The sequence below is a fragment of the Propithecus coquereli genome, unplaced genomic scaffold, assembly GCF_000956105.1.
Source record: "Propithecus coquereli isolate 6110/MARCELLA unplaced genomic scaffold, Pcoq_1.0 Scaffold67, whole genome shotgun sequence".
Taxonomy (NCBI): Eukaryota; Metazoa; Chordata; class Mammalia; order Primates; family Indriidae; genus Propithecus; species Propithecus coquereli.
The window spans coordinates 4,043,702-4,054,600 of NW_012152729.1; the positions used below are offsets into that span (position 1 = coordinate 4,043,702).

Here is a 10,899-nt window from a genome sequence, read left to right on the forward strand (position 1 = left end):
CTTCGTGGAAGGCGTTCCTTGGCTCCTCTGAAGAGGATGGTACAGTCTCCAGTAGGAGGCTGGCATAGTTGTGAGGGTATCCCTGTTTGTGGTTCCATCCTCCTGGGCCTAGGAGAGGTTGGCTCCAGGAAAGCAGACCTCAGAGGGGCAAGGTCTAAAGACCTGGGCAGGACTGGGAATCTACTTTGGAGGATCAAGTAGGAAGCAAAATGTCTACTTTCAGATTGAGCTGTGGCAGGAAGCCTGCCAGGTCCCAAAGGAGCCAAGACCCTCTGTACCTCTCTGTGGGGCCTCCCTTTGAGGAGTCATACATGTGTCTGCATCATTTTAGGGGTTCCAGACCAAGAAGTATGGTAGGATTCCATGAGCCTCTGCCACCCACCCAACCAAACACACATGTGTTCACTACTAGGAGGACCAAACATGTCCACCACCTTGGGGCCTATTGGGCAAGAGATGGTCCTCCACCACCTCAGTCCTGGCTATTTCAAAAGGTCACCATTACATTCGTTTCTGACTGGCTTCCGGCAGGGTGGGCCAGCAGAAGCCAAGCTCAATCTCCATTCCCTGGGACCTTGTGGAGGCAGACAGCGGGTAGTCTGGAGAAGAACCACATACACAGCAATAATCCATCTGGGAACCCCCTTCAGGTTCCCTCCCACTCCTTCCTGAGTCTGAGTGAGAGGAGCTTGGGGCTGTGATGGGTAGCTAGGAGTCCCACTGGAAGGGGCCTGCAGCAACAGGCTGTGGATGCGCACAGGCTGGCCCATGCGGCCCGTGCAGCAGACGCCACATAAGCCAGATGTCAGCAGCAGAGAGCCCGTGCACTACAACCAGCTCCCGGTAAAAGCAGGGGTCGAAGGTGCGCAGATGCGGCGCAGCTGAAGGCTGGGAGATGCCAAAGGTGCGGAAAGCAGGGTGAGGCTCAGGCGTGAGCCGCAGGCGCTGCAGACACATGCCCAGAAAGACGTCGTCTATGGGGAAGAGTTCAACCTGCGCGCAGGCGCCAACCAGGCGGCGCAGCGTGGCACCTGAAAGCACAAAGCCACCCCCTCCAGCGTAGGCTGGATAGGCTGGCAGGCCGTACACACCCTCAGGGATGTAGTACTTGCTGGCCCGCGCGCGGATTGGCCGCGCCTGCACAATCACGTCACCAGCAAGCAAGTCCTGCCCTGGATCCCTCAGTGCCAGGAACTCCAGCAGATTCCCCACGTGCACGAACACATCAGCATCGCCCTTAAAAACGAAGCGCACGTCGGGGCAGAAGGCAGAGGCCCAAGTCAGAAAGTGGATCTCCTTGAGCGTTAGGTTGAAAAAAGTGTCGTCGAAGGCCCAGAGCAGGATGTCAGCGTATGCACGGCTCTCAGCATGCAGCAGGTCGCGCCAGTGTGTTCGAGTGCCCGCCCCCACTGTGTCTGTCCTGTCTGTGCCCGCACCCCTGGGCACGCCCAGCAAGAACACACGGCGCACGAGTGCCCCCTGCACGCGACCCTCAGCGCCCCATGTCTGGCGCACGGCTTGGCGCCGCTCGAAGTCTGCTGCCACCGACTTGACAGCGATGAGCAGGTCTGGCCGGCCGCCCTGTCCGCCGTCGCCGCGGCACTTGTGCGGCTGGTTAATGAGCAGCGGAAAGCGCCGCTGGTCCTTGGCGCGCAAGTAGCTGCGGAAGTCAAAGGGTCCCGTGGGCGTGGGCGGCGCCGGCGTGTCCCCTTCGTAGGCCGGGGGTGCCGCGTCCGCGTCCGGTACCTGGAACGTGCGGGACCCCAAGGTGGGCCTTGGTGCCTCCCTCCCTCGCGCTTGCGGCGCGCTTGTCGGGGCCCCGCCGTCGCGCTGCGCATAGAGTAGGAGGCCAAGGGCAGTGCCAAGGAGCAGCGTGAGCGACGCGTCCCGCCGTAGGCGCAGCCTCCTCCTCATGTCCGCGTGGCCGGCGCCCGCCCTCCCTTCGAAGCGGTCGCAGGGGCTCCCGAGGCGGCAACGGGCGGCGGGCGGTGGCTCCCAGCCCAGCCCTTCCTGAGAGAAGGGGCGGGCGGCCACGCCCCCGGGGTCTCCAGCTACCGGCCTTTATCCCTCTCGCGTCGTCGTCCTGCTTGGGGCCCTGACGCACCGGCCAGGACCGGCAGCCTGAAGGCACAAGAATTTCCCCCTTGTAGCCAACTGCCCCCATCCTCAGCCCCGGCCCAGGACGGTGCCCCAAGGCCGGGCAGAAGCCGCGGAGCCTAGGCCTCACCCCCGCCCGCCTCCCCCGCTCTGAGGCCAAATCTCTTCTACTTGTCCCCTGCCACCCCCTCAACGTCGGTCCCCGGGGCTCCCGACTCACGCTCGGCCCTCGGGAGCGGCGCAGCCCCGGACGCCGGGGCCTCCGGGGCTCAACGCAGGGTCCCAAGGGCGGCCATGGACGGGGCCTGGGCCAAATGCAGCGTTGGCAGGAAGGGGGACCGGGGCCGTGTCACGTGACCCTCCAGCTGTGCGCGCCCGGACATCTGGAGCTCAGCTCCGCCCCTGCGCCGGCGCCGGGAGCGCGGTCTCCAAGTGGGTCTAATCCCGGAGAGGGATCCTCCTCACGGACAACTCTCGCTGGGAAGGCCTGGTCTCGGTGCTGGCTCAGACTCCCCAAATCCGCCTTTCCGGGGATTGGAAGAAGCCGCAACTCTTCTAGTTGCCCCCTACCCCGCCGCCTCTTCGGAGTGGGGCGGGGCTGGGCTGCCAGGAGCCTCCGGGCCAACCAGTCCCAAATTCCTGGGATCGAGCGTTTTCAGCAGCGACCTAGCCACTATCCCCTCCTGTCTTTCTGAGCGCCTCTCCTCGACAGCCCTGGTTCCACCAGGCAGGGATTATAAACTGCCCTGGGACACGTGGCTGCCTCCTTACTCCTTGCTCTGCCATCCCCTGCCCCCCACCCCATCCCCTAGTAAGCACACACGGACACGGACACGGACAAAGCAGCTCATCCTCACAACCCTGCCAGCAGCTGTGATTGCTCATGGCCGGATGGGGACACTGCTCCTCAGCAAGGTAAGTAACTTGCCCAGGATCTCAGGCAGAAAGGACTGCCCCCAGGTCTTCTGGAATTCAGTCCAGGATTCTTTTCTCTGTCCTTCCTTCCCCCTGTCATCCATCCCCTGGGATACAGGACAGGGGGCCGACCCACCCTGCTTTCATTTCACAGGCAAGCACGGGGGCTGATGGGCCTGAGCCTAGGTGCAGTTCAGAGTCCCCTGGTCCCCAGCAGAGCTTCCCACAGGTAGAAATGACCATGCCTGTACCACTGCAGGCCAGAGTGGGCTGGCAGGGATGGGCACAGCTTGGGGAGCCTCCTGGAGTAGGCCTTCACTAAGGGTTTGATCTGGGATCCAGGTGGGCAGAGAGGTGCTCTGAGATTGAGGGCTGAGTCCTTGCCCAGGTCTGCTGCTAGTGCTCTTTTCTGCAAACTCAGGGTCTCTGGGTCCCAGCCCATGTCATGAATGGAGCCTGGGGGGTAGACAGCCTCCAACCAGAGTCTCTGAGAACAGGCTGCTAGAGACAATGCCAATCCTACCCAGGACCATCCACTTTCCAATGGCTGTGTCTGTACCTTTTGACAGCATCTTCCCACCAACATTCTCCCTTAAAACACCAACCCTCCATCCTGAGCCTCACTCTTTCCTGGCCACAGACTAGTCAGGAGTCCTCTACTCTGGCCTTTTCCACTGCCTCACCTCCCACTCTCTCCTGGGGTACAGCTTTGGGCTGTCTCTATCATGCCCCAGGAAGAGCCCGTGCCTGGCAACCTCCTTTTAACAGAATCCAGCGCACACTCCTCAGTCTTGACTGATCTGCAGCCTCCATTATAGCAGGTGGGTATTCCCCTGGCTTCCAAATCTCCTGGTTTTCCTCCTTACTCTATGGGCTGTCCCTTTTCTGCTTGGTGTACTCAGGACCTCTCTGGGAGGCGGGCACCCCACCCACTCCCACCTGTCCATTCATGAATCTGTTGCTTTGACCCTTCTCCTGAACTCAGAACTACAGATCCAGCTGCCCTCATGCTCTCTCCCTGGATGTCCCACAGGAACATCGTGCCCACTTGTCCCAAACAGAGCAAGTACTTAGCTTTCCCCAGGGCACCCATCCAGCAGGCAGTCCCACCCTCCATCCAACCAACAAAGACAGAAACTTGGGGTCCTCTCTCACCCCATTGCTCATCAGTGTCACCAGATCTGTTATTCTTCCTCCCCACAGTTCTTGGTGTTCAGCCACCTTCCTCCATTTCTGCTGCCACTGTCCCAGCCTGGGCCACCATCTCTCCTCTCCTCTTTTCCCTCTCTCTCCCTTCCTCCCTCCTCACCAGCCTCCCAGTCTTAACTCCTGAAACCCTTTGAAGGCTTCTCTCCCTGGCCTTGTTAAGAAATCCACACACTCTGGGTACAGTGGCTCACACCTGTAATCCCAGCACTTTGGGAGGCTGAGGTAGGAGGATCACTGGAGCCCAGGAGTTTGAGACTGGGCAACAGAGGGAGACCCCATCTCTGCAAAAAATAAAATAACAATAATAGTAATTAGCCAGGCATTGTGGCATGCACCTGTGATCCTAGCTACTTGGGGGGCTGAGGCAGGAGGATCCCTTGAGCTGAGTAGCTGGAGATTGCAATGAGCTATGATTTCACCACTGCACTCCAGCCTGGGTGAAAAAGTGATATTCTGTCTCTAAAAATAAATGAATAAAATAAAAATAAAATCCACATTCTGTAAAATGGCTTACGAGCCCTCACGTATCTGCCTCAGCAACTGGCCTCTTCGCAATCCACCCACCCCAGATCCAGCTGCTCCAAACTTCGTGTTCTAACATCCCTCCCTCTCACCTGTCTCAAGACCTCACCTGAGGCTGGCTGTCCCAGAACACAGCCCTTCTCTCAGCACCCCTTCACCCCCACAAACACACACTCATCTCTCTGGGAAGCCCAACCCCCAGTCTGGGTTAGGCACCTCCTCTGTGCTCCCACAACTCCTGGTATTCCTCACATCAAAAAAGGGGTTACGCTTTATTTCCATTACTTAATATTCGGGGTCCTACACTGTGTGTGAGCTGGGGGCGGACAGGATTTGTTTATCTTGCTCACGACAACATTTGCAGCACCCAGGATGATGCCTAGGTCACTGAAGAGCCAGGCGCTTAATAAGTGAAAAGGTAAGTGCAGCTCCAGCCCCAATTCCCTCTCCTAGGGTGGGAGAAGGTGAGGCTAACCTCCCCAGCAGGTCACCTACACGATGTCTCCAGCAAAGTATCTGGGGCAGAATCCCCAGTGGTGCACCCCCAGCGGGCTTGGTGGGTGCTTTCTGGCTCCCGGGGAAAGCAGTCAATTCTGCCCCAACAGCTCCAGCAGATAGGCGAGTGGGATTGTAAGGGTGGTCTCGGAGTCCCGTGCATGGACAGGGGGCCAGCAATAGCAGCAGAAGGGACCCTAGTGTCATCCGGGTGCTCCAAACCCTGGCTGGGCACCTGGCCTAGGCCAGGCCGCCATCCGGACCAGCCAGGCCCAGCAAGTCCTCTGCCAGACTAGTGAGCTCATTCTCCTCGAGCGCCTCCACCAGGCGCTGCAGCGTGGCGCGGCGGCCCTCGGCCTGCACGAAGCGCCGCAGCAGCTGGAAAGCCTGCTCGTACAGCCCGTCGCGCTCGTACTCATAGGCCAGCGAGTCCAGCGCCGGGTCCCGCAGCGCGCGACAGCCCCGCTGCAGTGAGCGTCCCACCTTGCGCCATTTGAGGCCCACGGACCGCGCGAATGTCTGCTGGTCTTGTAGGCTCAGCGGCCGGTTCACTGCGGAAGGAGTGGGGAAGCAGGTGAGCGCGGGGCACCCCAGAGCCAGCACCCTCCCATTCCCGCCCAGCCCTCGCTCCAACCTCCCGGTACCCCTGCCTCTCCGCGGCCAGGTGCCTCACCTACGGGCTGACCCTGGAACAGAAAAGTCTGGCCAGACGGTGGCAGCGGCTTCTCCGAGAGAGAGGGGACCGGGGACTGCGAGGGGCCCTGAGCGACCTCCACGTCGCCACTCTGGCCGCCTGAGCCGCACGTCAGATTCCGGAATGCATCCTCCAGCTCAGCAAGCTCCTCGTCCCGGAGGCGGTCCGGCTAGGGGAAGGGGGTGTGCCGTCAGTGGGGCCTTCGCAGCGAACCCCGGCCCTACCCCTCCTGACCCCAGGGTGGCCGCACCTTCTGGGCTAAGATGTAACTCAAGCAGCGCTCTTCATCGGTCAGCACAGCGTCCAGCTGCTCGGCGCCGGCGCGCAGCTCCAGTTGCAGCGGCACCGGGTGCTGGGCCAGCGCGGCCGCCAAGCCCCTCTGCAGCGCGGCCCGCAGCGCCCCCTCGCGGTAGGCGCGGAGGAAGCGGCTGCAGGGCTGCCGCCCGCAGAATCGCAACTGCACAATCAGCTGCGGATCGCTGCGGTGGATCTTGAGTATCTGCAGCACGTCCGGGCTCCCACCGCTCTCTGCAGAGGCGGGCAGTCAGGCCGGGCGGTCCCCAAGCGCGGCCCTTCCTCAAGCGGCCGGAGGAGGGTCGAGCCCCCATCCCCATCCCCTGACCTGGGATGCAGGATTACTCTAGAGTACCCAGCTGGGAAACAAAATTGGGATGCAAACAGCAACAACCCAGAAAGAAGACCAGGACCTATCACAGCGTGCACCCCAAGACAGAGTGGGTGCCACTTAGCCCCATCTCTGACGCCCCACATGAGAGAAGGCAAAGGGCAGGGGCTTAGCAGCACAGAAAGGGGCGTGTGCCCTGGGCAGCCTAGCCGCCTGGCAGGCAGCCGGCAGGGCGGAGGAGAGGCAGGAGGTCTCAAGTCTTCGGCCTCCACCAAGTGCGGCTCCTGTTACCCAGGAAGGAGAGGGGCTCTCGCTGCTCTGGGGCCAGGAACAGATCCCCCAACCCGCTTCAGCCTCCTGTGGCCTCTGCCCTGAGATGGGAAAGGGGGACCTGGTAGGGTAGGAACTGGGGAGGGGTCTTGGACAAGGAGTGCTGCAGTGAGAGAGGAAAAGAGGAGAGAAAGATACACAATTAGTAGAGTGAGCCTGCTGGTCTGGGGTGGGGAGTCGTCAAGCAGGGGGACGTTAGTGCACAAGTAGGTAGATCATACACAGACATGGGAACACATGTCTACACTCAAGTTCACACATGCCATAAGCAGAGAAAAAAGAGCCTACACAGCTGGGGTCTTCTGCCCCCTCCCCACCCATCCCCGCCCCACCCCCACCACCACCACCAAATGTTTTCCCTAAGCCCAGGCTCACCAAGGACCTGGACCCTCAGTCCCAGCCCTGCCTACAAAAGGCCCCAGGTCACCTCTTCCTGTCCGCATGCCCACCCACCCACGCACCTGCCAATGCAGTCCACAGAGCCCTGTACACTGCCACTTTCTGCTGGGGGTGTGCGTAGGCATCCGACAGGACCACCTTGTCCAGCGAGGACTCCACAAACAGGTACGCGCTGCCCACCCACTCTTCATGCCCATTTTGCCCAGCCGCCATCTCACCTCCTAGAGATGCAGACAGTCAGGTATCCAGGTCATCCCCCAGCCCTGGAGACAACTGTCTAGTCCCATGTAGCTAAGCTGTCCCTTCCACGGTAGGCTCAACTGGCTGGCACACGTGGGACAAGAGTTTACCATCTCACAGGCAGCCCCTTGTGCTTCTAGTTCTGCACAGAGCCCCACCTACCCCAGACTTGCAGTGAGGACTGTCACTCCACTGCCTTCTCAGAGAAAGAGCCCAGGGTCACAGTGGAGGGAAAGCAGAGGTAGATCGTGCAGTGGGTCCTCTCTGCCTCCTCTTCAGGCCAGTGTGTCTCTCTTACCAAAGCTGACAGGAGACATTTTCATTCTGGATGGTGCCCATGCCCCAAAGCCAACCAGACCCATGTCCTGAACTTGAGCCCCCAGTATCACTGTGGGGCCCCTGCCCCACAATTAGGTTCTCTCACCTGCATTCCCACTAAACTTTCTGGCTTCATTCAAAGGACACTTGTAATTTGCATCTATCCAGATTCCCCCAAAACCTTGATGTACCTTTGGGGACTTCCCTCCTCTCTTTTCTCAATCCGTGTGCCTGTGCCCTACTCCCTAGCTCCAGGTCTGGGCATATGTACCAGGCTTGGCCAGTCTGTATATTCTATTCACCCTTCTGCAATGACTAGTTCAAGTTGGGCCAATGAGAATCAAGCCTGCAACCCTGACTGGACCAATAGGAAAGAGAAACTAATTTCTTTTCCCTTGGGGCTGAAATAGAGGGAAGGGGTAGGTCTCCTTTACCAGTGCTGGGGAAGAATCTGAGAATGAGACAGACATAGAAAGAAACAGAGCCAAGAGACAGCGGTGCCCACCTAACCACGCTATGGCCCTGGATCTGGCTGTCCCTAAAAGCCATTGTACTCTGGACTTTTCAGTTATGTGAACTAAATCATTCCTTTTTGTTATAAAGCTCTTGGAGTTGGGCTCTTGTCTTATCCAACTCAAATTGTTCTACTACAGATTCCTTCCCTGTCCAGAATAGAGCCAGGGTCCCTTGGCACTAGTATCTCTTCCCTCCATCTTCTGACAAAAACCTAGACCTAGGCCAGGTGCAGTGCCTCAGGCCTGTAATCCCAGCACTCTGAGAGGCAGAAGGATCTCTTGAGGTCTAGAGTTCAAGACTAGCCTGAGCAAGACCCTGTCTCTACAAAAAGTAGAAAACTTAGCCAGGCATGGCGATGTGCCCCTGTAGTCCCAGCCACTCGGCAGGCTGAGGCAGGAGAATCACTTGAGCCCAGGCGTTCGAGGTTGCAGTGAACTGTGATGATGCCACTGCACTGTTTTGTTTTTTTTTTTTGGATACTCTGTCTCAAAAAAAATTTTCAAAGCAAATAAATTTGTCTTTCTTTAAAAAAAAAACGGGGTGTTGTAATCCTAGCTCTCTGGGAGGCTGAGGCGGGCGGACTGTTTGAGCTCAGGAGTTTGAGACCAGCCTGAGCAAGAGCGAGACCCTGTCTCTACTAAAATTAGAAAGAAATTAATTGGACAACTAAAAATATATAGAAAAAATTAGCCGGGCATGGTGGCGCATGCCTGTAGTCCCAGCTACTCAGGAGGCTGAGGCAGAAGGATCGCTTGAGCCCAGGAGTGTGAGGTTGTTGTGAGCTAGGATGACGCCATGGCACTCTAGCCCGGGCAACACAGTGAGACTCTGTCTCAAAAAAAAAAAAAAAAAGGGGGAAATTCTGCAGGTGACAAGTAGAACCAAGAGTGGTAGTGAGCCAGCCAAGGAGGTGAGAATAGTCAGGTGCCCTTGGACAGTGGCCTGGGGGAGAGAGTGGGAACCTCCCCTGGCCCCCCAACTTGGGAGTAATGACCCGATGGATGTGGTCTCACCCCAAGGTACAGAAGTGGGGACCGAATGGGACCAGAGTCTGCCCATCAGACTGGTCAGGGAGTACTGGCACCCTGGAAATGGGGGTTGCGCCATCACACTAGTATGTGACAAATAGGGGAAGTCTGCCGGGCTGGAGGTCCAGTGCTCAGTTAAGGGGGCCCTAGTCTCCCGTCATTCCCCTGGCAACTCCTTCCTACGTGTCCTTCCACGGGGGCCTCCTCGGGAAGCCCCGAGCCCCACCCACCTGGAGTCCGACCCTCTTCGGGAGAGGCTGAGGCTTCTAGACTGGGTCCAGAGAACGCTTAGTGGGCGGAGACTATGTGCGATACTTGGGTACCGACCTCAGAATATCTGCCCCTACCGCGCGGGCGAACCAGGCAGGCACGACGCCCCACTAACACATAACAGTCCTGTGGCAGCCCCACCTCTGCTGGGCCTGCGGGAATGGCCCAAGGGCTCAAAGCTGGCCACTCCCTGCGACCAGCCTGGCGCGTCCCCCTACTCAGCCGCGCTCGCTGCTCCAGAGCTCTCGGGCTCCCCAGGGTCCCACTAGCCCACCCTCAAGCTGAGGTTTCGAACGTGCGATCGGCAAGGGCAGGCGGGGGGTCTCCTCCAATCACAGAACGGTTCAGAACCAGCCTGGCCGCCCCCTCCCCCGGCCCTCTCACCTGCAGGGCTCCATCCCCCGCCTCCAGAGCCCTTAGCTGGGACAAGGAACCTGTGGGGGTCGAGTCCCCTACCCACACCCGCCTCCCACAGAAATAGCCCAATAGGCCGCTGCCGCCAGCTGGCTGGGGCAGCCACGGGTGACAACTGCGTCTCCCCCACTCTCGGGAGACAGAATCCGCCTTCGCTCCTGCCTGCACCTGGGAGCCCACCCACCCTCTGCACTAACCTGGCCGCCTCGGCCCAGGCCTGGGTTCCCACGCTGGCCAGGCGCCGCTCCACTCGCGCCGCTTCCGGGTGTGCGCGGAAGCGCGGGGCGGTGCCCCAGGCCGAGCCGCCCCTTCCCCGCCGTGTTCCGCCCCTCGGGCTCCTGGCGGCTCCTTCCCGCCCCCCTGCCCTCCGCGGCCAGTCCCTAGCCCCGGGCAAACCCCACCTGGTCCGCTGAAACAGGTAAGACACTGGCGCCCGACGTTAGACGGCAGGAACAACTGCCCTCGGGACGGGACTGTGAGGACTTGGGGTTCTTAAGAGGCCGGAGGGCCTCAGAGTAAGAGCTGCCAGGCTTCCTCGGGCGGGGAACGGACGGGTTAACAAGGGGGCGCCCCCTGGAGACCAGAATTTTCTGGTGCTCCCTGGAGATCCGCTTGAGGATCTCTGACCTCTGCTACTCCTGGGCACTCGAAACCCGGTGCCAGTGGATCCGAGGTACCAGCTCGGCCGAGGGTATCGGAAGTCCCAGGAAACACGTGGAACAAATTCCAGGAGAGACTGTTAGCCTGGAAGTTTGGGAAAATTAACAGGCTAGTGACGTGAAATGTGTACGCAAACCTTCGGGCATCTTAAAACAAAATTGGCAGCT

At 59.6% G+C, this 10,899-nt stretch overlaps 2 protein-coding genes across 3 annotated transcripts; both read right to left on the reverse strand.

The window, feature by feature from the left end:
• Positions 1-424: 424 nt before the first annotated feature.
• B3GNT9 (UDP-GlcNAc:betaGal beta-1,3-N-acetylglucosaminyltransferase 9) lies at positions 425-1,914 on the reverse strand. Its single transcript, XM_012660591.1, has one exon. It carries the CDS (start codon positions 1,912-1,914, stop codon positions 709-711), a length of 1,206 nt encoding a protein of 401 aa, XP_012516045.1. The 3' UTR covers positions 425-708.
• Positions 1,915-4,974: 3,060 nt separating this feature from the next.
• Positions 4,975-10,337, reverse strand: TRADD (TNFRSF1A-associated via death domain). 2 transcript variants are annotated; one of them, XM_012660592.1, is made up of 5 exons: positions 10,270-10,337; positions 7,349-7,507; positions 6,183-6,460; positions 5,912-6,101; positions 4,975-5,789 (listed from the first exon to the last, which is right to left on the reverse strand). In XM_012660592.1, the coding sequence occupies exons 2-5, from the start codon at positions 7,497-7,499 to the stop codon at positions 5,479-5,481; spliced, it is 930 nt and encodes a 309-aa protein (XP_012516046.1). In that variant the 5' UTR covers positions 7,500-7,507; positions 10,270-10,337; the 3' UTR covers positions 4,975-5,478. The 2 variants fall into 2 exon arrangements, with proteins under 2 accessions (XP_012516046.1, XP_012516047.1); XM_012660593.1 differs by lacking the exon at positions 10,270-10,337 and adding an exon at positions 7,689-8,191.
• Between the last annotated feature and the right edge of the window lie 562 nt (positions 10,338-10,899).

Bases quoted from the DNA above. Each gene is read 5' to 3' on its own strand.
- B3GNT9 (XM_012660591.1), bottom strand. From the start codon at position 1,914: ATGAGGAGGAGGCTGCGCCTACGGCGGGACGCGTCGCTCACGCTGCTC.
- TRADD (XM_012660592.1), bottom strand. From the start codon at position 7,499: ATGGCGGCTGGGCAAAATGGGCATGAAGAGTGGGTGGGCAGCGCGTAC. The intron at 6,461-7,348 runs GTGCGTGGGTGG...CCGCCTCTGCAG, and splicing joins TCTGTGGACTGCATTGGCAG to AGAGCGGTGGGAGCCCGGAC. The intron at 5,790-5,911 runs GTGAGGCACCTG...CTCCTTCCGCAG, and splicing joins GTTCCAGGGTCAGCCCGTAG to TGAACCGGCCGCTGAGCCTA.